Raw genomic sequence first — 27,423 nt, 5'->3', positions numbered from 1 at the left:
CTTGCGTCCCTACTGACAAATAAGTCTCTTGGTTTTGTCTTCTGTAGATTGTGTGCTTGCCAAACAAAGGACATCAAAGAGCTTGTTAACAACAAGATCAGCTCCCATGAGAACAGATGCTATCTCGAGATCACAATTTGCATTGTCAATATAGCCATAAGTGGGGAATGCTTGAAAAATGACACAAATGGGAGTTCCTCCTTCTCACTAGTCCTACATGATCTGTCATCAAAGTCCACAAATGTAAGAAAGCATTAAAATGCTCCTTTAATGACTACAGGGTATGCCAGCGCCGTTTCCGTAGTGTAGTGGTTATCACGTTCGCCTAACACGCGAAAGGTCCCTGGTCCGAAACCAGGCGGAAACATGCTTCTTTGCTTATGCGTCCTGATATAAAAGTGTCTGACTGCAGGCACTGCTTGAACTTGTGGGGTTCTACTGCTGTTTGGGACACAGACGAGAGAAAGTACTCAAATCTGGTACAGGCCTCTGACTTTTGTAACCTTTGGATGCTGGTCTTGCTAAGAGTTCTCTATGGCCCAAATTTCAACAGAATTCACACAAATCAACACATCTCCAGTCACCATATTTCCTGAAGATGGAGGCACAGACTAAGCTCTTGGAAATGAGTGGCTCTAGGTGGCCTGCACAGGACTTGGGCCTTTTTCAGCCAATGCACAAGGCAATGAAACAAATGGCCACTTTAGGCAACAGTTCTGCTGCCAGAGGTTCTGGGGTTCTTAGGGCAGCACATGTTGAGCTGTGCTTGCTGTAGTGAACTCCTAAATGTCAAACGTTTAAGTGAGCCTAACATCGAGACTACAGTTCAGACTCCTTGCTAGACTGCGTCTGTCTCTTCTCAATGTCTCCTTTTCTTCAAGGCCATGATAGGAACATGCCACCAGATTTGTCAGATTGCGAGCTTACTCAGTGAGACACATTGGAAAGCTAAACAAACAGGCTCTGCGGGGTTTCCGTAGTGTAGTGGTTATCACGTTCGCCTCACGCGAAAGGTCCCGGTCCGAAACCGAGGCGGAAACATGGGTCTTTTGCTTCTTTGGTCACAAGGGAATTGATGTTCACTGTTTAGACAACTCTGCTTGTCCAGCGTTTTCTCTTTTTACTTGCATCCCTATTGAGAAATAAGTCTCTTGGTTTTGTCTTCGGTAGATTGTGCGCTAGCCAAACAAAGGACATCAAAGAGCTTGTCAACAAGAAGATCGAAGCCTTCAGAGGTGGCAACAGGATTAGAAGTGAGAAGAGTGCAAGAGGAAAAGTTGACTTGAGTGAAGGTGGCCAATGAAAGATACAGCAGGAAGCAGAAAGTGCAGCAGAAGAGCACGAGCGAGGTTTGGTGCAGCATGAAGACCATGCGCAGATGAGATCAGCCAAGACAAGAGGAGTGGAATTTACTGGGCCACTAACTTGCTCTTTAACTGACTAGACTCTTATGCTAGCGTGTGCTAATGCACCCGTGGAGCAAAGTGCTAGAAAGCCAAATGAGGTTCCACTGAGACTTGAACGCAGATCGCTGGATTCAGAGTCCAGAGTGCTAACCATTACACCATGGAACCCTGCCTGAAGCAGAGAAAAGCTCTGTGTCAAACAGGCATAAAAGTGTAGTAGTGTAGTTCCTGGTAAACTGATGGGGATTTCTACACGGCCAGCCAAATTTTACCTGTCATACCTGCTGCGAATCCCAGCTTGACATGACCACAGTGGCCCTTCAGAGGTCCTCGTTAGTATAGTGGACAGTATCTCCGCCTGTCACGTGGAAGACCGGGGTTCGATTCCCCGACGGGGAGTGAGCAGTCTCCTTCGCTGTTCAGCCTTTTACCTGGAATGACCACGCACACGTTAATCGCACACCAGATCCTAGTCAATCTAATAATCTAGTCCTATAATGGGCTTGAAGAAACATGAATTCCACCTGTGCGCTCACAAGTCAAAAAGGTCTTCTCGGAAAGAGCTCCCATGAGAAGAGTTGCTAGTCCAAGAGAACTCTGCTTGTCCAGCGTTTCCTCTGTTTTACTTGCGTCCCTACTGACAAATAAGTCTCTTGGTTTTGTCTTCTGTAGATTGTGTGCTTGCCAAACAAAGGACATCAAAGAGCTTGTTAACAACAAGATCAGCTCCCATGAGAACAGATGCTATCTCGAGATCACAATTTGCATTGTCAATATAGCCATAAGTGGGGAATGCTTGAAAAATGACACAAATGGGAGTTCCTCCTTCTCACTAGTCCTACATGATCTGTCATCAAAGTCCACAAATGTAAGAAAGCATTAAAATGCTCCTTTAATGACTACAGGGTATGCCAGCGCCGTTTCCGTAGTGTAGTGGTTATCACGTTCGCCTAACACGCGAAAGGTCCCTGGTCCGAAACCAGGCGGAAACATGCTTCTTTGCTTATGCGTCCTGATATAAAAGTGTCTGACTGCAGGCACTGCTTGAACTTGTGGGGTTCTACTGCTGTTTGGGACACAGACGAGAGAAAGTACTCAAATCTGGTACAGGCCTCTGACATTTGTAACCTTTGGATGCTGGTCTTGCTAAGAGTTCTCTATGGCCCAAATTTCAGCAATCTTCACACAAATCAACACATCTCCAGTCACCATATTTCCTGAAGATGGAGGCACAGACTAAGCTCTTGGAAATGAGTGGCTCTAGGTGGCCTGCACAGGGCTAAAAAGTTGTCTGTGTACCAAATTTCAGAAAACTCCAAAAGCACCAGCACAAGAATGTATCATGACCTTACCCTGAAAATTGAATTTACTATTTAATGTTTGGTCTTTCTCTAAGACAGTAAGAGCCATGTTAATATGGCTTAATCTCACCAACAGAGTGGTCTTACGTCTCTAAAGGTTCATGGAGAAGTAAAGTTTTCTTAATGAAGTTAAGTATTTCTTGTGGAGTTTTGAAGCCGTTAGAGAGAGTCAAGTTCTGTCATTTCATTCTTACCCTTAGCTGTTTATTTCTAAACAGACACTCACTGATCCCACAAGAGGAGGAATTTAACGCCCTCAGACCTGATCAGTCCTGCTTTTCCCAGATCAGTGCTCACAGTTTAGTCTGTGGTGTAAATCTTTAAGCCTCTTTTATCAATATAATCATTCCTGTGCACTTTTCAGAGTCCATGTCATTACAAACTTTTTATCATTAATGAAATAAAAATGACACATCATCTGGATATATAAATAAAATAAAATTTAAAAAAAAAAAAAGAAAAACCCAAAGAAAACTATTAAAAATATTTTATTTATCATGCACAGACTGCTAGACAATAGAGGGCACTAAAACACTGTGCTCCCTGAGCCACACCAAAGTTTGAAGTGTCAATGTGGTAAACCAAATCTGGTTTGGTGTGGGAAAATTCCTGCCTAGTTGCAGCAGTCAAATTGAAATTCACAGGGAACAAATTTTAAAAAGCAGACACAGAAAAAAATGACACTGTTACAAAATACGAACACAACAGCCTCATAATGACAGATTTAAAGAAAAAAAGCTAAATGCTGTTACCTTAATGTGAAAACATATTCCTGATGTTGGACTAAGATGATACAGATGATTACTATTTGCAATTATCAGAGGGACAAAAGCTATGGATTGTTTAATATACATGTTCCATCTTGTGATCAGATTACTGTACAGTACAATCTCTGTTGTCTCTTCACATCTTCCTGTCTCAATGCATGCTCAGTCATCCAGGTATGTAAATCTCGAAAGGTTGATTGTGATCATCTGGACAAAACTTTTCATCACTTATCCAAGTGACTTCTTCTTCAGGATTTGGGGATTCACAGTGGTGCTGCTAGTTTCGGTCATTGCGCAAATGTACTGTTTATAAGGTTGGCCAAACCTGCAGGCAGCTGAGACTGAAGAACTCACGTGGATGAGTGACGAAATGTTGCTCCCACTGAAAACGCTACGTCCAGATGAACAGAATTAACTTTTGGGGATTCGCATTTCCCTCTTAGGATAAATCTTTTCCCACTAAAGCACTAAACGTGCTTCTTTGCTTATGCGTCCTGATATAAAAGTGTCTGACTGCAGGCACTGCTTGAACTTGTGGGGTTCTACTGCTGTTTGGGACGCAAATCTGGTACAGGCCTCTGACATTTGTAACCTTTGGATGCTGGTCTTGCTAAGAGTTCTCTATGGCCCAAATTTCAGCAACCTCCACAGACTTCACACAAATCAACACATCTCCAGTCACCATATTTCCTGAAGATGGAGGCACAGACTAAGCTCTTGGAAATGAGTGGCTCTAGGTGGCCTGCACAGGACTTGGGCCTTTTTTCAGCCAATGCACAAGGCAATGAAACAAATGGCCACTTTAGGCAACAGTTCTGCTGCCAGAGGTTCTGGGGTTCTTAGGGCAGCACATGTTGAGCTGTGCTTGCTGTAGTGAACTCCTAAATGTCAAACGTTTAAGTGAGCCTAACATCGAGACTACAGTTCAGACTCCTTGCTAGACTGCGTCTGTCTCTTCTCAATGTCTCCTTTTCTTCAAGGCCATGATAGGAACATGCCACCAGATTTGTCAGATTGCGAGCTTACTCAGTGAGACACATTGGAAAGCCAAACAAACAGGCCTGCGGGGTTTCCGTAGTGTAGTGGTTATCATGTTCGCCTCACACGCGAAAGGTCCCCGGTCCGAAACCTTGCGGAAACATGGGTCTTTTGCTTCTTTGGTCACAAGGGAATTGATGTTCACTGTTTAGACAACTCTGCTTGTCCAGCGTTTTTCTTTTTACTTGCATCCCTATTGAGAAATAAGTCTCTTGGTTTTGTCTTGGTAGATTGTGCGCTAGCCAAACAAAGGACATCAAAGAGCTTGTCAACAAGAAGATCGAAGCCTTCAGAGGTGGCAACAGGATTAGAAGTGAGAAGAGTGCAAGAGGAAAAGTTGACTTGAGTGAAGGTGGCCAATGAAAGATACAGCAGGAAGCTGAAAGTGCAGCAGAAGAGCACGAGCGAGGTTTGGTGCAGCATGAAGACCATGCGCAGATGAGATCAGCCAAGACAAGAGGAGTGGAATTTACTGGGCCACTAACTTGCTCTTTAACTGACTAGACTCTCATGCTAGCGTGTGCTAATGCTAATGTACCCGTGGAGCAAAGTGCTAGAAAGCCAAATGAGGTTCCACTGAGACTTGAACTCAGATCGCTGGATTCAGAGTCCAGAGTGCTAACCATTACACCATGGAACCCTGCCTGAAGCAGAGAAAAGCTCTGTGTCAAACAGGCATAAAAGTGTAGTAGTGTAGTTCCTGGTAAACTGATGGGGATTTCTACACGGCCAGCCAAATTTTACCTGTCATACCTGCTGCGAATCCCAGCAGCGTGACCACAGTGGCCCTTCAGAGGTCCTCGTTAGTATAGTGGACAGTATCTCCGCCTGTCACGCGGAAGACCGGGGTTCGATTCCCCGACGGGGAGTGAGCAGTCTCCTTCGCTGCTCAGCATTTTACCTGGAATGACCACGCACACGTTAATCGCGCACCAGATCCTAGTCAATCTAATAATCTAGTCCTATAATGGGCTTGAAGAAACATGAATTCCACCTGTGCGCTCACAAGTCAAACAGGTCTTCTCGGAAAGAGCTCCCATGAGAAGAGTTGCTAGTCCAAGAGAACTCTGCTTGTCCAGCGTTTCCTCTGTTTTACTTGCGTCCCTACTGACAAATAAGTCTCTTGGTTTTGTCTTCTGTAGATTGTGTGCTTGCCAAACAAAGGACATCAAAGAGCTTGTTAACAACAAGATCAGCTCCCATGAGAACAGATGCTATCTCGAGATCACAATTTGCATTGTCAATATAGCCATAAGTGGGGGAATGCTTGAAAAATGACACAAATGGGAGTTCCCTCCTTCTCACTAGTCCTACATGATCTGTCATCAAAGTCCACAAATGTAAGAAAGCATTAAAATGCTCCTTTAATGACTACAGGGTATGCCAGCGCCGTTTCCGTAGTGTAGTGGTTATCACGTTAAGCCTAACACGCGAAAGGTCCCTGGTCCGAAACCAGGCGGAAACATGCTTCTTTGCTTATGCGTCCTGATATAAAAGTGTCTGACTGCAGGCACTGCTTGAACTTGTGGGGTTCTACTGCTGTTTGGGACACAGGACGAGAGAAAGTACTCAAATCTGGTACAGGCCTCTGACTTTTGTAACCTTTGGATGCTGGTCTTGCTAAGAGTTCTCTATGGCCCAAATTTCAACAGAATTCACACAAATCAACACATCTCCAGTCACCATATTTCCTGAAGATGGAGGCACAGACTAAGCTCTTGGAAATGAGTGGCTCTAGGTGGCCTGCACAGGACTTGGGCCTTTTTCAGCCAATGCACAAGGCAATGAAACAAATGGCCACTTTAGGCAACAGTTCTGCTGCCAGAGGTTCTGGGGTTCTTAGGGCAGCACATGTTGAGCTGTGCTTGCTGTAGTGAACTCCTAAATGTCAAAGCGTTTAAGTGAGCCTAACATCGAGACTACAGTTCAGACTCCTTGCTAGACTGCGTCTGTCTCTTCTCAATGTCTCCTTTTCTTCAAGGCCATGATAGGAACATGCCACCAGATTTGTCAGATTGCGAGCTTACTCAGTGAGACACATTGGAAAGCTAAACAAACAGGCCTGCGGGGGTTTCCGTAGTGTAGTGGTTATCACGTTCGCCTCACACGCTGAAAGGTCCCGGTCCGAAACCGAGGCGGAAACATGGGTCTTTTGCTTCTTTGGTCACAAGGGAATTGATGTTCACTGTTTAGACAACTCTGCTTGTCCAGCGTTTTCTCTTTTTACTTGCATCCCTATTGAGAAATAAGTCTCTTGGTTTTGTCTTCGGTAGATTGTGCGCTAGCCAAACAAAGGACATCAAAGAGCTTGTCAACAAGAAGATCGAAGCCTTCAGAGGTGGCAACAGGATTAGAAGTGAGAAGAGTGCAAGAGGAAAAGTTGACTTGAGTGAAGGTGGCCAATGAAAGATACAGCAGGAAGCAGAAAGTGCAGCAGAAGAGCACGAGCGAGGTTTGGTGCAGCATGAAGACCATGCGCAGATGAGATCAGCCAAGACAAGAGGAGTGGAATTTACTGGGCCACTAACTTGCTCTTTAACTGACTAGACTCTTATGCTAGCGTGTGCTAATGCACCCGTGGAGCAAAGTGCTAGAAAGCCAAATGAGGTTCCACTGAGACTTGAGCGCAGATCGCTGGATTCAGAGTCCAGAGTGCTAACCATTACACCATGGAACCCTGCCTGAAGCAGAGAAAAGCTCTGTGTCAAACAGGCATAAAAGTGTAGTAGTGTAGTTCCTGGTAAACTGATGGGGATTTCTACGGCCAGCCAAATTTTACCTGTCATACCTGCTGCGAATCCCAGCTTGACATGACCACAGTGGCCCTTCAGAGGTCCTCGTTAGTATAGTGGACAGTATCTCCGCCTGTCACGTGGAAGACCGGGGTTCGATTCCCCGACGGGAGTGAGCAGTCTCCTTCGCTGTTCAGCCTTTTACCTGGAATGACCACGCACACGTTAATCGCACACCAGATCCTAGTCAATCTAATAATCTAGTCCTATAATGGGCTTGAAGAAACATGAATTCCACCTGTGCGCTCACAAGTCAAAAAGGTCTTCTCGGAAAGAGCTCCCATGAGAAGAGTTGCTAGTCCAAGAGAACTCTGCTTGTCCAGCGTTTCCTCTGTTTTACTTGCGTCCCTACTGACAAATAAGTCTCTTGGTTTTGTCTTCTGTAGATTGTGTGCTTGCCAAACAAAGGACATCAAAGAGCTTGTTAACAACAAGATCAGCTCCCATGAGAACAGATGCTATCTCGAGATCACAATTTGCATTGTCAATATAGCCATAAGTGGGGGAATGCTTGAAAAATGACACAAATGGGAGTTCCCTCCTTCTCACTAGTCCTACATGATCTGTCATCAAAGTCCACAAATGTAAGAAAGCATTAAAATGCTCCTTTAATGACTACAGGGTATGCCAGCGCCGTTTCCGTAGTGTAGTGGTTATCACGTTCGCCTAACACGCGAAAGGTCCCTGGTCCGAAACCAGGCGGAAACATGCTTCTTTGCTTATGCGTCCTGATATAAAAGTGTCTGACTGCAGGCACTGCTTGAACTTGTGGGGTTCTACTGCTGTTTGGGACACAGACGAGAGAAAGTACTCAAATCTGGTACAGGCCTCTGACATTTGTAACCTTTGGATGCTGGTCTTGCTAAGAGTTCTCTATGGCCCAAATTTCAGCAATCTTCACACAAATCAACACATCTCCAGTCACCATATTTCCTGAAGATGGAGGCACAGACTAAGCTCTTGGAAATGAGTGGCTCTAGGTGGCCTGCACAGGGCTAAAAAGTTGTCTGTGTACCAAATTTCAGAAAACTCCAAAAGCACCAGCACAAGAATGTATCATGACCTTACCCTGAAAATTGAATTTACTATTTAATGTTTGGTCTTTCTCTAAGACAGTAAGAGCCATGTTAATATGGCTTAATCTCACCAACAGAGTGGTCTTACGTCTCTAAAGGTTCATGGAGAAGTAAAGTTTTCTTAATGAAGTTAAGTATTTCTTGTGGAGTTTTGAAGCCGTTAGAGAGAGTCAAGTTCTGTCATTTCATTCTTACCCTTAGCTGTTTATTTCTAAACAGACACTCACTGATCCCACAAGAGGAGGAATTTAACGCCCTCAGACCTGATCAGTCCTGCTTTTTCCCAGATCAGTGCTCACAGTTTAGTCTGTGGTGTAAATCTTTAAGCCTCTTTTATCAATATAATCATTCCTGTGCACTTTTCAGAGTCCATGTCATTACAAACTTTTATCATTAATGAAATAAAATGACACATCATCTGGATATATAAATAAAATAAAAATTAAAAAAAAAAAAAAAACCCAAAGAAAACTATTAAAAATATTTTATTTATCATGCACAGACTGCTAGACAATAGAGGGCACTAAAACACTGTGCTCCCTGAGCCACACCAAAGTTTGAAGTGTCAATGTGGTAAACCAAATCTGGTTTGGTGTGGGAAAATTCCTGCCTAGTTGCAGCAGTCAAATTGAAATTCACAGGAACAAATTTTAAAAAGCAGACACAGAAAAAAAATGACACTGTTACAAAATACGAACACAACAGCCTCATAATGACAGATTTAAAGAAAAAAAGCTAAATGCTGTTACCTTAATGTGAAAACATATTCCTGATGTTGGACTAAGATGATACAGATGATTACTATTTGCAATTATCAGAGGGACAAAAGCTATGGATTGTTTAATATACATGTTCCATCTTGTGATCAGATTACTGTACAGTACAATCTCTGTTGTCTCTTCACATCTTCCTGTCTCAATGCATGCTCAGTCATCCAGGTATGTAAATCTCGAAAGGTTGATTGTGATCATCTGGACAAAACTTTTCATCACTTATCCAAGTGACTTCTTCAGGATTTGGGGATTCACAGTGGTGCTAGTTTCGGTCATTGCGCAAATGTACTGTTTATAAGGTTGGCCAAACCTGCAGGCAGCTGAGACTGAAGAACTCACGTGGATGAGTGACGAAATGTTGCTCCCACTGAAAACGCTACGTCCAGATGAACAGAATTAACTTTTGGGGATTCGCATTTCCCTCTTAGGATAAATCTTTTCCCACTAACCCCACAACACTAAAGTAATTATTCTCCTGTGTGTACTCTCATGTGCCTCTTTAAATCCCCTAATTGTAAAAATCTTTTATTACAAATGTTACAGCCAAATGGTTTGTCTCCTGTGTGAATTATCATGTGCCTGTTAAGATTTTTGTTATAATTAAACCGTTTACCACAAAGATCACAAGCATATGGGCTCAGCCCTGTGTGGATGCTCCTGTGTCTCTTCAGAACACCTGGTTGTGAAAACCTTTTACTACAAAATTCACAGCTGAATGGTTTCTCTCCTGTGTGGATTCTTTTGTGTGTCTTCAGATTGCCCTCTCGATTAAATCTTTTACCACAAATGTCACAACCAAATGGCTTCTCACCTGTGTGAACACTCAGATGTGTCTTGAAATGAATCCTCTGAGTAAATCTTTTACCACAAATATTACAATCGAAAGGCTTCTCTCCTGTGTGGACACTTCTGTGTCTCTTCAGATCCCCCAGTTGTAAAAATCTTTTACTACACACACCACAACTAAAAGGTTTCTCACCTGTGTGGATTCTCATGTGCCTATCCAGACTATACTGCTGTCTAAATCTAGTTTCACAAATGCTACAAGTAAATGGTTTTTCCCCTGTGTGGACTCTCATGTGAGTCTTAAGATTTGCGTTTTGATTGAATCTTTGTCCACAAACACTGCAGCCAAATGGTTTCTCTCCACCGCGGACTTTTGTCTGCGATGCTACACTTTTCTTCACTCTATTAACCAAACAGCTGGAAGTTTTTTTTCCTGAATGATGTGTTGAATAATGTCTCTGAAGACACCCTTTGTACTGAAAGCGTTTACCACACTCAGAGCAGCTGAGCGGCTGTTTGTTGATACATCCCACATTATCACTCTTTACACCTGAGTCATGTTTCATGCTCTCCTTCCAATCACTACTTTCACTTTCAGGTCCAGACAAAGGCTCTTGCCAGTCATCATCATCCTCATCAACAGTGACTTCATTCTCAAAATAGTCTGAAGCTTTTCCATCAGTATTTGGCTGTAAAAGACTGTTTAGATATGAAGTATTGGTAGGTTCTAGTCCTCCACATTGCTCTCCACCAGGTTCTCCTTTTATCTGCTTGTATGAGCAGCTGGCTGGAGTCTGTGTCTCTTTGTTATCTTCAGCTGGTTCTTGATGAAGCTGTAAGACTTGAGGTTTCTCTTCTTCATCTTCAGTCTTCAAAGGAACAGCACCCAGACCATTAAGCTGCTCTCCCTCCTGACCGGTCCACAGTTCCTCCTGCTCCTCCTTTATGTGGATGTGGCCTGTGTCCTGCTGGTCCAGACTGGGGATCAAGGGAATCTCTTCTTTAACTGGCAACATCTGCTGGACATCTGCAGAAAACCCTGAAAAGCACATCACAGGTGCATCACAGGAAGCTGTGAGCTATGCATTTTTAGTTCTAGAATTCTAGTTCTAAGTCAGGGACGACAAACTTACGGCCAATGGACCACATGCAGCCCACGATACAATTATATCTGGCCCGCAAGATAATTTCATATGTCAATTATTAATTTTCTTCATCATGTGAAAAAAACATTTAAATATACAAGTTCTTTATACTAACAGAAAGGGGAGTTTCACAGTTCCGGGCTACTTAGGATAAAAGTGGGCTGTATGTGGCCCGCGATGTAAAATTAGTTTGACACCTCTGTTCTAGGGTATTACATATCAAGACATAACAAAAACAAAAAAATCATCTGATCTCTACAAGGTTCTAAAATCATTTAAGTACAGCCTTATAACATATGACATTATGTCATTATTTGCTGAACAAAAACTAAGCCAAACTCTAGAAGCAGTGTGTTCACGCTGTGTGTGGAAAATCTAGCTACATCCTATATGATTCAACAGCTCGTAGAAACATCGTTAACACAAAAAGTTTTTTGAAGTACAGTGGTCCCTCGTTTATAGCAGTAGTTACGTTCTAAAAATAACCCGTGATAGGTGAAATCCACAAAATAGCCAACTTTCTTTTTTACAATTATCATAGATGTTTTAAGGCTGTAAAACCCCTCACTACACACTTTATACACTTTTCTCAGACAGTAATGAACATGTTCACACTTGTCTCTCTTGTTTAAACACTCTTAAAGCTTCTCTCACTCTTCAAACCTTCTTAGAAAAATAAGTCCAGTATTATAGAATGAAACCAAAGGCACCCGCTGCTGCCTTTGACAGTGCAAAACGTTTCGTCGACATTGTTGTGTTTTTTGGGGAGAAAACTTACAAACATACAGTACAGCACTTCAGAGTCACACTGCTAGCGATCGAAGATTTATGTAAATTTGACAAGCTGAATGCTTTCTATACTGTTCAGGAGACACGGCACGAGATTGATTGACAATGGTCTACAGCCAATCAGGACGCAAAAAACCACGAAACAGCGAGGCCACAAAAGGTTAACTGAAAGGTTTATATCAGGGGTCCCCAATCCCAGTCCACGAGGGCCGGTGTCCCTGCAGGTTTTAGATCTCACCCTGGGTCAACACACCTGATCTGTTCTCGATCCGCCCATTTTATCGAGCATGCATCGGTGTAGACTTGGGACAGCTATATATCCCAGAATGCATTTCGTCCAAAACTCAACAGCGGACTCCCGGCACATCGTCCCCCCCCCCCGCTCGCGGTCCTCTCACTACTCAGGTTAAAGAAACTCCAGCAGCTGTCTATAGTATTGAGTGTCCACTACAATAGAAATAAAAGCGTTCTAACATCTCACCTGCTTGTTTTATTAAGGTATATGTACGTATGTACATGTACACTATTTTTATTAATAGAGGTTTCACTACTGAGGTTAAAAATGATATATAAGTCACTTAGATCACTTCTAAACGTTAATGTTTGGTTTATTTCAGTGTTTTATTTGTTCCTGAGTAAACCGGTTTGGCTGTGATTACAGTTAAGCTTCATAACATGTTACTCACAGTTAAATTAGGAGGGACGGCGGTAAAACTCCGGACCTGTGACATCATCACGCACGCTGGTGTTCCGACTGTACAAATCACGAGTCCGTGCTCGCGTGCCGAGAATTGAGAAAGCGGCCCACGAGTCCGTGCTCGCGTTCTCGGCGGGTACGTACTCCCGTGCGTTCTCGGCGAGTACGTACTGGCGTACTTGGGCATTGATAAACGGCCATGTAGAGAAGGTAATTTATCCAATTAAATCAGCTGTGATGGATCAAGGACACATCTAAAACCTACAGGGACACCGGCCCTCGTGGACTGAGATTGGGGACCCCTGGTTTATATAGATGACCTTTTCAAATCTAAGCCAGCCAAGTTCAGTCTGTTCATGTTGTACTGTCGTTAACTTTAACATTTAAAACGCTAACTGAGGCCTGTAGGGTCTGACATGTAGCTCTCAGAGCTACATGTCAGACCCTACAAAAGATTACTTTACTCCTCAGCATTGTGCTAACACACACAACCAGTCCAGCAAAATGCCAAAACTTCTGTTTTTATGGAGCTTCTCACATTTAGTAATGATCAGTTACTACCAACTGCATTACTGCATTTTTTGCAGTTTCCTTACACAATTTTTCTAGTATATCTAATTCACATTTTCTTTCTGAGCCTTGTGTTGTGAATTTCCCCAGAGTAGCATTAATAAAATCTTTATTTATCTATAACTATGCATTCTCTTCAGTGAGAAATGGTCAAGAACATAAACCAAAGCACCTCTTCTCACATACTGTGTCAGTGCACTGAGTAACCACACAGCTAATCCTGACTCATAAATTTCAGTTTCATGGACCATAAAAACAAGCTCCAAGTGTTGCTGGAGCTTTACCTTCTTTACTAACTTCAGACTTTATCCTCTTGTCCTTGCACCTCTGAAGTGGTTAGCAAATACCTGAATACAGCATCTTCACACACTAATTCTTCTGTTTTATGATTTAGTTTCTGCTTTTTGACCAAGAGAATGAGTTACATGTTAATGAAACAAATGAACGTCACCTACCTGCCTGCGCTTCTGCCAAACCTGATGTAGCTGATGCAGATACGAGGGGACACAACCTCAGACCTCTGGGGTCGTCCGGTTGGATGATCTTTAATTGAGACATTGCAACTCCACTTGTGATTTTCAGGTGCAAGCTGTAATGACACAAATGAGCCACCTGAACATTTACTCATTCATTCCCAGGCAGTAGAGGGCTTCAATTACCAATCAGAAGCTCGATGGATGGATCTCTGACTCCTCCGGTCTGTGCACCAAAGTATTAACTCTGTGTTATTCTTGGTGCATCTATCAAAGTGCAAATCTTAGAAAATACATAATGCTGTATAAATGTATATGTGTGTGTGTGTGTGTGTGTGTGTGTGTGTGTGTGTGAGTGAGTGTGTGAATGAGACCTTTGGTAGAAAGGTTCTATTTAAGTATTCTTTAATTACAACAGAGGTTCCCAAAGTGTGGGGGCGCAGAGCCATTGCAGGGGGTGCGGTATGAAAAAAAAAAAAAAAAAAAAAAGCGCTTGGACACTGTGGACAAGTTTTTTTGAGGGGCTCCCACACAAACGCAAAGCAGGAGATGAAGCATCGCCAAATATGTTTCAAACCAACTTCCTTCCAAGCCAAAGACAGGAAAATATGGTGAAGCATATCTTCCTTTGGCTTCACCTGCCTAAGTGCCAAGGTAGGTCTCCCCTGCAGAATTAGTTTCCCTGCGTCGGGAGCACGCGCTGGGCTCTCCAAATCACGGACAAACAGTATCCCACATTCTTGATTTTTAGTTCACAAACACTTCTTGTAATAACTAACTACTCCTGACATTTTGGACATGTTAGCTCTTTATGCAGTAAAGTTACAGCGGGATACAAATAATATCAGGCTGATCCTGCCGTAATTTGTTCCCCCTGTTCAAATCACGGACAAACAGTATCCCACAGCTGTTTATGTGTTTAAACCCATTTTGCACAGAGAGACATTTTTTGAAAAATGTATTGATAGCAATGTTTAATATTATTACACAGGAAAAAAAACAACTAAACGTAAAATAATTACACCGTGATGCCTCTGCCTTTCTAAATGGAGGGACAGTAACTGCGTGTGTATATGTAAGCGTGTAAAACCTGAAGATAGTCAGACTAACAGTATTTTGTCTCTATCTGCCATTCTGCAATTCATCTCATGTAAACAATAACGTGGCGCACAGCGTGACGTGAAAAAAGGCACATACCTTTGTTGTTGCGTGACGAACTCTGTAATCCTCGTCCACACGTAAACGCAAAAGAGGAGTTTTAAATAATCTCCGTTTTCGGTGAATCGCAACACCGTTTACGTGTTGACGAAAAGCCCAAACGCATAGAAACAGCTGCGTTTTCAAAAATACCCGTGTAGGTGTGGACGCAGCGTAAAAGAGTTAGTTATTACTACCTGTAATTTATTGCCGTTTACTTGTATTTGCTTAATTGTTTACTAAATGTTTGAGGTGTGAAATAAACCGCAATGGAGTTTGTAAACAAAATATGGGTGTGTGTGTTTGGAGGATGTGTTTGTGCGGGGGGGGTTAGGTGGTGGGGGGGCGCGAACAGTTTTCTTGTAAAAAAGGGGGGCCTGGCAAAAAAAGTTTGGGAACCACTGAATTACAAGAACTGAGTTATTAAGTTGAAATTTTGGCATAATAGCCCCAAGTTCTGACCTGTAGAAGGCAAAAACGTAGAGATTAAACTGAGATGATCTGGCAAGAGTTGCAAAACGTTATGAATTCACTGTACCACTGTTACTGCCTATAATTTAGAGCAGCTCTGGGTCCTTTGACAGGTTCGCGTTTTAACTTATAAAAATTAAATTCTAGTCCGGGTAGCAGGTCTATATTTTTGTGTAAAAGCCCTCTTGTTGCTGACTGTATCCATGACCGTGTGGCTGCTGACTCTACTGGGAATAAATTACCTGTCCAGCAGAAAACAAGTGAGTCCTCTTCAGCTATGTCCACCTGGAGGAGGTGACCCCAACGTGTATTTTTTTTTCCTCCTTCATGTTTTTGCGGTGAAAGCTGATGCCCGGTTTTATTTATTGTGCTAAATTAGAACTGTTACCGTCTCAGTGTCTCAAAACCTTGTTACACCATAAACACGATTCTAATTATTATTCGGGACCGCTGGCTCTCCTGGTGAGGGGATGAAAACTCGTCTGGAAGCTCCGCACAGTCTCAGGACGGACAACTTCCTGCCCGTCAGTCCAACATTTGTTTTGTTCCCCCTTACAACACAGTATAATAGAAGGTTCCTAGAGCCGTTTTTTTTCCTGAGGCAAAAAGATTCCCCCTGAGGGATGCACGAAGAAATAATTGTTAAAGTTTAACAAGTAAAATAAACCTCCAGTTCCGATTCATGCAAAACAGTCTTTGTGGCGAAAGAAATCCTACGAAGTTATTTTAGTTTGAGGACAACATACAGCCAGATCAGGTTCACTGTTTTTCATTTATTTTCTGTTTTGTGTCTTACCTGTTTTAAATATATGCTGAACAAAATATATTAAATTTAATTGATGAACAGTTTTCCAATTTCAGGCTGTTTCACATCATTACAAAGAAATGTTACAGAAGTATCTTTGGCTGACCCTCGGGCAACTGTGTTTGTCTCTTGCTTTAACTCTTCATCATTATTTGAACCCTCATTATGCAAAAAGCCACATTTAAGAATCACAAACATTTAATTTGTTGGATTATGACTGATGGTCCCTTCAAGTGTATAATATTTAAATATTGCACCTGGAGCTAATATGAATAGTTTTATTTATTACTGTACAAATAAAGCATAATTTGACATTTTTATTGCACTTTAATCTTGAAGCCAATTAAATTTATCCATCTCTATGCCACCAAAGCACTATAAAATAGTAAATATATAGCAATTATACAAGGAAAAAAGCAAGTTTATGACTCCACCCATAAAACTCAGATTATATTGAGTGCACATCTCATCAAATGTGACCTTCACCGAATTCACTCACATCTTTGCTAATCAAACGGCATTGTGGATGGATGATTGAATGTTCATTAGGAAAGGTCCTAAGCAAGTGAAGTAATCTTTGTCTGTACAGCAGTCATCAAAACAGCTGATGAAATTCTCTAAATACTAAAGAGTAGTGTTTCCTTTATTACCTCCTTTATCTCTATACACTGGACCATCCAGGAAAGGAGATAATCTGCTTCATCATCTGAAACATATAACATGGGAGACAAGTGACAATCTTTTTAAAATATATATTTATGTTTTGTGCTGTGGAAAAATATGTTCTAATTATGAAATATGCTTCAGTTACATCCATGTCTTTCACAGTATGATATAATTAACCTTTGACCTTGAGGAAACGTTAGTTCTCTAACTTTGGTCTCAGGTTACAGCAGGTGAGCAAAGGTCCTAACACACCTCATGAAGAAACAGACACTAGCAACTAAAACATCAACTGCCCATGTAGCAGTAGGTAAACCTGTAACACTGTCAGACCAGAACTGGTTTAATAGTCCAAGTTCATAACCAATCAGGACAAATACGAACAGTTGAGATCATTTTATTATTTTGTGAACATTCAAACGTTCGCAATTTAAAAGACAATCATGTAGCTAAAAATTAAACTGAATCTTTTCTTCCTCAATTCATTTTCAATGATAGAAAGACGATCTGCTTCCAGAACCTCCAAGAACAACAGGTGGTCAGTTTTCTGAAAACCCCTGAAAGAAGATTATACTTAAGCATTTCCAAACTGGTTCCCTCGGCAGAATTAGTATAATATTGCATATTTAAGACTAGTTCCAAATAATGTGATGAAATTATATGAAGTGATTAACACTAGAAACATAGTGGGGAGGAGGCAGATTGAACTGGTATCTGCTTCCCCGTGCCTACACGATTTTTAAAATACCACTCTCACACTCTCACACTTAACTTAGTGTTAAGTGTGAGACTGTTTTTGAACTCATGATGAAAGCAAATTTGGACACAATAACAACTTAAGATAAAGAACGAAAAATAATTTAGATTTAGAAGTTATGTGCTAACATAAAAATTCATCATTACTGACATTAAAGACTTTCTATAACACACTGAATCTCCTCTTGTGCAAATCTTTTACTGCAAACACTACCGTTTGAGTGCTTTTGGTTGTTCTGTGGACTCAGTGTGTTTTAAAATTTGTATTTTGGTTAAACTCTCATCCACATAAACTAAACAGCTTGAAGCCCTTTCTCCTAAATGACTTGTCATCTTGAGTTGAGCAAACTCGAGAGCAGGAAATTGATAATTGATTTTTTGGGCAGTGTTACATCCCAGACTCAGGAGCCTTGATTTCCTGCTAACCATTTTCTTCGGTTTCAGATTCAGAATCTGACACCGGTTCCTGCCAGTCACCAACATCATCATCATCTTCATATTTATCATCAATACTGACAGTTCCAGCATTATGTGGCTGTAAATGACTGTTGAGATCTGTGTTTTTGCCTGGTTCTGGTCCCCCACGGTCCTCCCCATCTGTTTTCTGTTCAGCTGGGACACTGGGTGGAGGCTTTGTGTCAACATTGTCTTGATAAAGCTGTGACAACTTGGGTTTCTCCTCCTCCTCCTCTTCACTCTTAACAGGAACGGCAGTAATTGGGGACATGGTGATATTAACCTCCTCCATCAAATATAACTTCTTGTCTTCACAACCAGCCAGAAGTTCCTTCTGCTCCTCCTTTACATGGAGGGGCTCTGGATCCTGGTCCTCTTGGATACAGGGAATCTCTTCTGTGTGCTCGACATCTGCAGGAAAAAAAGAACAACAACCAAATATTGACTCATTCAAGAAGTTTGGAAATATCTGGTAAAATCATAATTCAATTCTGATTTGATCACCCTGTGAAAACAAGTTTCAAAATGCATATTTTAATGTGCACTTCAACTCAGTTGATATTATTTTATATTGTATTATTTATATAGTGTCAAACAGTCCCCTTAAGGCACATTATATTGTAAGGTAAAGACCCGACAATGACACAGAGAAAATGCCAACAATCAGACAACCTCCTATGAGCAAGAACTTACCACCAGTGGGAAGGAAAAACTCCCTTTTAACAGGAAGAAACCTCTGGCAGAACCAGGCTCAGGGAGGGGCGGCCATCTGCCGCAACTGGTTGGGTCAAAATGTTATTCAAAATGCTGCTTAGGCCCAGTCTTTCAGACAATAATAGCTGACACACCCTTCAGCACATCCATCTACTGTTCTATTAAGCCTCATGAGAAATGATCTCTGTGGAAGGGAACCTGTCAAGAAGCTATTGTTAAGGAAGGGAAACAGGGAGAAAAGGCTGAGGTATTAAAATTTACACAAAAACTGGACTGAAAATTAGTGGCAACAGGTCTGATGGAGGGAATCCGAATTTGAAAATGTTTGTTCAAATCATCAGCAGAAAATACAGAGGCGGTGAGGAGAGAGGTACAATGGTGAGAGTCTAGAGCCATCTGTAAAACACGGTGAAGTTTCTGTCATGGTTTGGAGCTGCATTATACCCACTTGTTAATCTGTCATGTTTTGCCCATTACCCAGACCTTAGAACTACTGGAGCGCTGTGGGATCGTCCCGGCAAAACCGAGCAAAAGCCAGAAACATGCAAAGAAGAGCTTTGACTGTTCTTTGCCTGAAGAACTATTCCTGAAGACTACTTAAAGAAATTACAGAAAGCTGCCTCAGAGAGTTCAGACTGTGTTAAAGAATAAAGATGGTCATGCCAAATACTGACTTTCAAGCCTGTAAGAATTGTTCAAACTCTGGTTTTGTCATATTTCCATGTATGTTCGCACATATTTCAATAAACAAAGTATAAAGAAATTAACTTCTGCACAGTACTGGACATGAAATACATTTCTTTTTTTCCCTAAGAAGTCTAGCTTCCCACATCTAACACAATTTAATATGATGATATTTGCATGTTTCATATTTTAGTCTGTATATCAAGGAATAAATATTTACAATTACAATTTAAATGTGAGCTCAAAATTCAAGAATTTACTCAGTGGCCACCTATGCTCCACGACATGAGTAAAAGCGATTTTCAAAGCACTTTGTCAACCAGTGACATCATGACCATGTAGCAGGTCTAGGCAGTGCAAATGTTATGCAGTTCTCTCAGAAGCCTGACTGCAATATGCAAAAGTTAAAAAATGAGTGAAATGTCAGAGTTTTGGAACGGGTCCTCATCTCTCATCTCCAGTTAGAGCCAATATTGGGAAAAATCCATATGACACCCAAACATACTGGAGACGGTGCAATTACAAAGTTATTGAATATACTTGATGTACAGTAAAAATTGTTTACACAAATGTGTGTCACTTACCTACACTTCTTTGCATCTGCACCATTTCAGACGTGGCTGATACCAGTTTTGGGGACTTCGAACCCACAGCGGTGGCTTCCACTAGGCGACCGCTCTTTTCTCCAGTGTGAACGCTCATGTGCCTCTTCAAAATCCCAGATTGTGTAAACCTTTTACTGCAAACATTACAACCGAATGGTTTCTCTCCTGTGTGGACTCTCATGTGTGCTGTAAGATTTCTCTTACACTTAAATGTTTTATTACACTTATCACAAACAAATGGCCTCTCTCCTGTGTGGATGCTTGCATGTCTCTTTAAAATAGCTTGCTCTGAAAATCGTTTACCACAAACATCACAGCTATATGGTTTCTCTCCTGTGTGGATTCTGATGTGCGTCCTAAGATTTCTATTACAATTGAAGCTTTTGCCGCAAACATCACAAATGAACGGTTTCTCTCCTGTGTGGACTCTCATGTGTCTCTTAAAATGGTTCCTTTGCCTAAATTTTTTACCACAGACGTTACAGCTGAATGGTTTCAAACCAGTGTGGACGGCTTTGTGCCGGTTCAGATCGCCGAGCTGTGCAAAACTTTTACTACAATCACTGCAACCAAAGGGTTTCTCTCCTGTATGGATTCGCATGTGTCTATCGATGGTATATTGATGTCGAAAGCTTTTTCCGCAAACATTACAACTAAATGGTTTTTCTCCGGTGTGGATTCTCATGTGTGCCTTCAGATTTCTCTTACTGTTAAATTTTTGTCCACAGAGATCACAGTTCAGTGGGTTCGCTTCTCTGTGATCTCTGGCCTGTGATGCAGCTTTTTGCTTTCCTCTACAACACGCACTATTAACCAAACAGTTCGAAGCCTTTTTTGCTGAACGGCGTGCCACATGCCTCTGAAGAGACTGCTTGTAAACAAACTGTTTATCACACTCAGAGCAGGTAAATTTCTTTTTGGCGGTTTTACAGTCCACAGTGTCTTTTACTACTGACTCAAGTGATTTCTTCTTCTTTAAACCCTTCTCATTTTTTTCAGTCCCACGTCCACAATCTGACAAAGGCACCTGCCATTCGTCACCATGAATACTGACATCGGTCTCATAGGATTCTGAAACTATTCCATCAGTTTTTGGTTGTAAATTAATATTTAAATCCAGGTTCTTGGCTGCTTCTAGTAATCCACAGTTATCAGTTTCTGTTTTTATCTGTTTTGCTGAGCTGGTGGTTGGAGGCTCTTCCTCTGTGTTGTTTTCAGATAATCTCTGATGAAGCTCTAAGGACTGTGACCTCTCTTCATCGTCTTCAGTTTTCACAGGAATAGCTGTGATTAGGACCTTGGTGATGTCAGCCTCTTCCTGCCCATTCAGCAGTTCCTCCTGTTCCTCTTTAATACGGAGGATGTCTGGATCCTGTTTGTCATGACTAGGGCTGCAGGAAACCTCTCCTTCAATCTGCAACACCTGGACATCTGCAGGATGTCCAGGTGTTGCCGCTGTAGCTGAAACACACACATGATTATGGAAACATATGACACAAATCCTATTAAAGTTTTTTAATATTACACAAATGATTTTGGAATCTAATACAAATTTTAAAATGAAAAAAACAAAAAAACACCCACATACACAGAAAACCAAGTGTTTTCCACTGAAAACAGTGGTCATAGTTTCATGTTAAATATTTGTTGTATATTATAGACAGACTGATGTATGTCACTTACCTTCATCTCTTGTGTCTTGTGTCTGAACCAGCTGTGATGAGGGCCATGCAGATATGGCACCAGCCAATTGGAGATCTCTGGTTTGATCTGGTTGAAGACTCTTATTTCCTGTGTGGATGCTCATGTGTCTCTTTAAAATTCCTGGCTGTGAAAAGCTTTTTTTACAAACATCACAGCTGAACGGTCTCTCTCCTGTGTGGACTCTCATGTGTGTCTTCAGATTTCTCTTACAGTTAAATCTCTTACAACAAACATCACAACCAAATGGTTTCTCTCCTGTATGGACTCTCATATGTCTCTTGAAATGAATCCTTTGTCTAAATTTCTTATTGCAAACACTACAGCTGAACGGTTTCTCTCCTGTGTGCACATTCTGGTGTCTCTTCAGAGACCCTGGATGGGAAAATCTTTTATTACAAACATCACAGCCAAACGGTTGCTCTCCTGTGTGGACTCTCATGTGTCTGTTTAGATTATACTGATTTCTAAAACTTTGTTCACAAATCTTACAACTAAATGGTTTCTCTCCTGTGTGAACTCTAATGTGTGTCTTGAGATTTGAGTCTCTCTTAAATTTCTGTCCACAGAAATCACAGCTGAATGGTTTCTCTTCTGTTTTTTCTGTCATCTGTGAATCTACAGTGTCACTGTCTTCAGGTACAGAATCGGATAAAGCCTCCTGCCAATCATCATCAACGCAAACTTCAGTCTCATAAGAGTCTAAAGGCTTTCCATCAGTACTTGGATGTAGATGACTGTAAACATCTGGGTTCCTGGTTGATTCTGGTCCTCCAACAGTTTCTCTTTTTATCTGTTTGTCTGAGCTGCTGTTTGGAGGCTCTGCCTCTCTGCTGGCTTCAGCTGGTCCCTGATGAAGTTGTGCGAACAGAAGTTTCTCTTCATCACCCTGACTCTTCACAGCAGTGATTGCAACCTTGGTAATTTCAGTGTCCCCTAACCCATTTAGCTGCTCTCCCTCCAGAGTCATCAAGAGCTCCTCCTGTTCTGTCTTTATGTAAAGGAGGTCTGAGTCCTGCTGGTCCAGATTAGGGATGCTGGGAACTTCATTTTCAATCTGCAACATCTGCTGAACATCTGCAGGAAGCATTAAAACACATCTGTACATTATGCTCAGCTGTCACTTTGCGTAGACGCAAAGAGCCATACCAAATTTGTAATTTCTTTAGTATTTTTTTTTAAAATGTAATTTGAAATTGATTTGTGATTTTGAACATTTGTGCAACATTCTGATTTTGGGGAATGACTTTGTTATCCATAAAACAGACACAGACACTGCTGGTTAGAGCTCAGCCAATGCAGTATTTATAACACCAATACGAATATTTGGCAACTTAAAAAAAATCAGATGTTTTATTTTCTTCCGACACATGATATCAAAACAGATTTTCCTAACACTTGTTATGCGTAGTTATTCATTTACTCTGCTCAGATCAGCTGGTTGCTGTGTTTGTGGGGTTCCAAACGTGTGCATTACACGTGTTTGGAACAGGGAAGACGCTTTTACTTTACTTCTACTTTACTTTATTTATATAGCACATTTAATAACAACAAATAACAACAAAGTGCTGTACAAATATTTAAAAAAATAATTAATTTTAAAAAATGCAGACTGCCCTCTGGTGGACTGTCTATGCAACAGCAACACTTATAAAGTGTTTGAACTGTGTTCCTCCTGTCTCTTCTTCACTTGTTTAACTTTCAAGTATCATTTGATTTATCAGCCATTGTCAGTCTGATTGGCTGGCAAATAGCTAAGATCAGCTGATAATACCAGGCCATTGCAAAGTTTTAGTAGTAATCAGGCTGTCTCACTTTGTGATTTAAATTTAAAATGAGAGTTTTAACAACTGAAAAAAATCCTGATGAATATTGAAAAGCGTTATTTAAAAAAAGACTAAACAAATCTACTGTATAAAATGATTAGTGACAAGTATACATTATTAATTATCACTTCACTCTTTAATAATGCTAAGTGTTATTCAATCAAGTTGTTATGATGTCACTCACCAAGATCTCTCCTGACTTTTGCCGTCTCAGACCTGAACCGTGTGTGGTCATCAGGATGAAGGCTCTTTATTCGATGCATCTCCACTGCAGAGCCGCTCACAGCTGGCTGAAATTATGATTGCACAAATGTCAATAATAAGTCGGTTACTCAATATAACCACTAAGAAACCTGAGTGTACATGTAGATAAGTTGCCACTTGGACAAGAAACAGTGATTGTAAAAAAAAAATTACATGATTTTTTTAAGTGCCAATCCTGTATATGGGAATATTTTATGTGCAAAAACAAACAGCTGTTTGCTTTTAAGTGTTAAGAATGTCAAGATTCATTAAATAAATGCAATAAAAAACAGACAAGCTCATTAATTTTTATTTTTCTGTGAAACCTCAAAAGAAATAGTTTCACTTTAAAGTTGCCTACAATGTGTTTACGTTCCCTCTCTGAATCTACTGTTGCCTATTGCCTTTATTCATCTTCAAAAACCAGACACACACAAACCAGGGTCTGTATTCACAAAGCTTCCTACACAAAGAATTATTCCTCATGACATAATTCTAATAAAGTTATGACATTTTCTAAAAATGTTTCTGTATAGTTTAGACTAAACCCTAAATCTCTTTTTTAATATTTAAAAAAGAACCCAATGTGAAAAATGTTTTGAAATAGGATAGTTCACAAGTTCCTTAAGTTGAGGGGCAAATGGTAGAAACAGAAGTATTCTCTAGATGCTGAATGGCATGACGTTAATGAAACTGAATAATTCGTGCTGAGATGTGTGTCACTAGTCTAATAATGGATAGCTTTACAAGTCTTAAACATCATAAATCAGGTACTTTTTACACGTGAGATCAAATCTGTCTGTGTGCAGCTCATGAACTAAAATGAGTTCCACACCCCCTCAACTGCTCTCTGCAGAGTTTTCAAATACTAATGAGAAATAAGAATAAATAGAAAGATTTTCAGCAGGACTAAAAATTGTGTAACTTGCTTATCATTTTCACATTTAGCACAAAACATTGACGCCAGATGACCCAGCGTGCAGCCTCAGATCCTCAGGAGCCAGCACTCCTGTCGGGTCCAAAATCTAAAGGTGACCTCGACTTTGAAAAAACCTGCTGAGCAGATAAGGCTCACAGAATCAGTAATATCCTTTAAATTACTTCTATAATTCTCATTCTCACCCAAAGCACTTTGTAAAATTAATTTCTAATGTTTCTGCATATATAAAGTGCGAGGTTACTGGCTTGTGATTTGCATTCATATGGTGCATATGAATGCAATGGCAGCATTTCTATGATTATCTGTGCAAAAGGACAAAGTGAGATAAAACGCCCTGAACTGCTCTGATATCTTCTAAGACTTTGTTTCGGCTCAAACACAGGACCGAGTTTAAGCCTCGGTTCAGATCATGTGTTAGTCATAAAACACACTGACTGTGTTTTGAGTCCCTTGAGAACAAATAACGAGGATAAATCCCCAAAATCCACAGAACACTTTGTTGTGCCAAAAAGTGATCGCCTACCAAAAACTGATTTCCAATGTTTCTGTGTGTTTTCTTTATGTGTAATATCTTTACGTATATTGGTAAATAGACTTCGGTGAATATGGTTTACAAAGCGGTTTTATATATAATTTAAAAAGGACCTGTTTTTCAAGTATCTTTATAACTCGGTGTTATTGTACTTACATTATAACCAATCCGGTACTTTTTTGTCCACTTAAAATATGTTTACAGAACTATTGTTATATTTGTTGTCATTTCTGCTGTCCTCTTGGTCAGATTACTCTTAAAAAATGACATTTTTAACGTTAATGAGATTTTTTTTAACTGGATAAATAAAGGTTATACCAGAAATCAGCTTTTTGCAGACGATCATTTTTAGGCACAACACCATGTGTTGTGCCAAAAAGTGATCGTCTGCCAAAAACTGATTTCCGGTATTTGCCAAAAACTGATTGCTTTTATTTAAACTGCTATAAATAACTTGTTGGTCTATAATATGTGAAACATAAGTCAAATGTATCCCTCATGAATGATATCAAGTCATCTTAAGCAACAAACAACATTCCTGTAACAAGGTAGAAGCCGCAATCAGTTTTTGGCAGTGACTTTTATGTATCCTTTATTTATGCAGTTAAAAAAAATTCTTGTTGACTTTGAAAATGTGTCTTTTAAGAGTAATCTGGCCAAGAGGACAGAAATTGCAACAAATGCAAAAATAGTTCTGTAAACATATTTTAAGTGGACAAAAGGGATCTGATTGATTATAATCTAAGTATAATAACACAGTTATAAAGATACTTGAGAAACAGGTAAATTTTTAATTTTATATATAACCGCTTTGTAATACCTGTCCACCAAAGTCTATTTAGCAACATACGTAAAGATATTACACATAAAAAACACACAGAAACATTGGAAATCAGTTTTTGGCAGGCAAACGCTTTTTGGCACAACACCGGTCCATACAGGTAAAATCGGGACACCTGTTTGCTGTCAGATATTCGCAGGTAGGGTCATTTACCTGTGCAGGAGGAGGAAACAGCCAGCATCAGCCTGCCCGTCTTTCGCAGGGTCCTCCCGGGCGAGTTTCATTTCTCATCTCCGTGTTTTCGCTCCTTTATTTTACGAGCCTCCTTTCCTCTGAATATAACTTCTCAAACCTCTAAAACACAAGATGCGTGACACGGAAATGAGGAGAAATCCCTCTACAAGCGAAACACAACACACGGCTAGTCAGTCCGACCTTTGTTTTGTTCCTCCACGCCCCCCGAAACACAGTGCACCCAGTAAACGGTTCCTACCCCCGTCATCACCAGCAGTGATGTACGAAACAGTAATATATTCGGCTGACAAAAATATTCCTGTTGTTATTAGTAAATAAGATATTTTCCCCAGAAATCCTAAAAATTCTTTTAATATAGTAAATGAAAAATTAAAAAAAATCAATGCCTGCTCTGTTTTTCTTCGACTTTCTTTGATAATAATTTTGAACAGTTTTTATGCATTATGCTTTAATGTGGTCAAATACTGAAAATAATATTCATATTTTTTAAGAAATAAAAGAAAAGAAAAGAACAAAACGTATGTCTTCCTATATAGGCCACTTCACCTTGCTAGTACTGGGTTGGACAAACTTGATGTAAACATTTTTATCATTTTGAGTGAAGTGCTCATTATCATGTTCACCAGTCTGTTAATGACCTCATAGTACCATACCACCCCATTAGAGCACTTTGCTCTCGCTCTGCAGGCCTACTTGTTGTTCCTAGAGTATTTAAAAGTAGAATGGGAGGCAGAGCCTTCAGTTTTAAGGCCCCTCTTCTGTGGAACCAGCTTCCAGTTTGGATTCAGGAGACAGACACTATCTCTACTTTTAAGATTAGGCTTCAACCTTTCCTTTTATCCCTGTTTGACCCTGAATCCTACCTTAGTTATGCTGCAATATTTCTTCTTCAGTCACCTTTCTCACTCACTATGTGTTAATAGACTTCTCTGCATTGAATCATACTTGTTATTACAGTTTTTCTCAAATGCTAAAACACATTTCACAAACGTTCCCACCATGTTCCCCAATGTCTAAACACAACACCCTTTTCTAAAGCTACATAAACACAACCAAACCTTCCCACTGCAAAACTCAAACTTTCACACCAAAAGAACAGCTCGAAGCTTTCAAAAATGTAA

The 27,423-nt window shown here is 40.6% G+C and overlaps 2 protein-coding genes and 6 non-coding genes across 10 annotated transcripts; 5 read left to right on the top strand and 3 right to left on the bottom strand.

Moving 5' to 3' along the window:
- Positions 1-294: 294 nt before the first annotated feature.
- trnav-aac lies at positions 295-367 on the top strand. Its single transcript has one exon. It is a non-coding gene; the product is annotated as a tRNA-Val (tRNA).
- Positions 368-1,733: 1,366 nt separating this feature from the next.
- trnad-guc lies at positions 1,734-1,805 on the top strand. Its single transcript has one exon. It is a non-coding gene; the product is annotated as a tRNA-Asp (tRNA).
- A 520-nt stretch (positions 1,806-2,325) lies between these two features.
- Positions 2,326-2,398, top strand: trnav-aac. The gene has a single exon. It is a non-coding gene; the product is annotated as a tRNA-Val (tRNA).
- An 841-nt stretch (positions 2,399-3,239) lies between these two features.
- LOC116324717 (gastrula zinc finger protein XlCGF57.1-like) lies at positions 3,240-15,854 on the bottom strand. Its single transcript, XM_039616723.1, has 4 exons — positions 15,584-15,854; positions 13,656-13,789; positions 9,649-11,038; positions 3,240-3,984 (listed from the first exon to the last, which is right to left on the bottom strand). The coding sequence occupies exons 2-3, from the start codon at positions 13,756-13,758 to the stop codon at positions 9,681-9,683; spliced, it is 1,461 nt and encodes a 486-aa protein (XP_039472657.1). The 5' UTR covers positions 13,759-13,789; positions 15,584-15,854; the 3' UTR covers positions 3,240-3,984; positions 9,649-9,680.
- trnaq-cug lies at positions 5,141-5,212 on the bottom strand. Its single transcript has one exon. It is a non-coding gene; the product is annotated as a tRNA-Gln (tRNA).
- On the top strand, positions 5,370-5,441 carry trnad-guc. The gene has a single exon. It is a non-coding gene; the product is annotated as a tRNA-Asp (tRNA).
- trnav-aac lies at positions 8,000-8,072 on the top strand. The gene has a single exon. It is a non-coding gene; the product is annotated as a tRNA-Val (tRNA).
- A 1,064-nt stretch (positions 15,855-16,918) lies between the features above and the next one.
- Positions 16,919-26,495, bottom strand: LOC120441482 (zinc finger protein 271-like). Of its 3 annotated transcripts, XM_039616731.1 has the most exons (6): positions 26,483-26,495; positions 26,261-26,401; positions 23,736-23,841; positions 21,708-22,802; positions 20,004-21,485; positions 16,919-18,432 (listed from the first exon to the last, which is right to left on the bottom strand). In XM_039616731.1, exons 3-6 carry the CDS (start codon positions 23,812-23,814, stop codon positions 17,987-17,989), a joined length of 3,102 nt encoding a protein of 1,033 aa, XP_039472665.1. In that variant the 5' UTR covers positions 23,815-23,841; positions 26,261-26,401; positions 26,483-26,495; the 3' UTR covers positions 16,919-17,986. The 3 variants fall into 3 exon arrangements, with proteins under 3 accessions (XP_039472665.1, XP_039472664.1, XP_039472666.1); XM_039616730.1 differs by lacking the exon at positions 26,483-26,495 and having other exon boundaries at positions 26,261-26,470; XM_039616732.1 differs by lacking the exon at positions 26,483-26,495 and having other exon boundaries at positions 18,234-18,432; positions 20,008-21,485; positions 26,261-26,470.
- Between the last annotated feature and the right edge of the window lie 928 nt (positions 26,496-27,423).

This window comes from Oreochromis aureus, linkage group 8 (genome assembly GCF_013358895.1).
Source record: "Oreochromis aureus strain Israel breed Guangdong linkage group 8, ZZ_aureus, whole genome shotgun sequence".
In the NCBI taxonomy this organism is placed as follows: Eukaryota; Metazoa; Chordata; class Actinopteri; order Cichliformes; family Cichlidae; genus Oreochromis; species Oreochromis aureus.
The sequence above is the reverse complement of the archived record's forward strand: the minus strand, read 5'-3'. Positions and strand labels throughout refer to the sequence as shown.

What these genes read in the sequence shown, in the direction of transcription:
- LOC116324717 (XM_039616723.1), bottom strand. Translation starts at nt 13,758, where the DNA reads ATGTCTCAATTAAAGATCATCCAACCGGACGACCCCAGAGGTCTGAGG. An exon ending in TTTGGCAGAAGCGCAGGCAG is followed by an intron (nt 11,039 to 13,655) that starts GTAGGTGACGTT and finishes TGTGCTTTTCAG; the next exon opens with GGTTTTCTGCAGATGTCCAG.
- LOC120441482 (XM_039616731.1), bottom strand. Translation starts at nt 23,814, where the DNA reads ATGCATCGAATAAAGAGCCTTCATCCTGATGACCACACACGGTTCAGG. An exon ending in ACAAGACACAAGAGATGAAG is followed by an intron (nt 21,486 to 21,707) that starts GTAAGTGACATA and finishes TGTGTGTTTCAG; the next exon opens with CTACAGCGGCAACACCTGGA. An exon ending in GCAGATGCAAAGAAGTGTAG is followed by an intron (nt 18,433 to 20,003) that starts GTAAGTGACACA and finishes TTTTTCCTGCAG; the next exon opens with ATGTCGAGCACACAGAAGAG.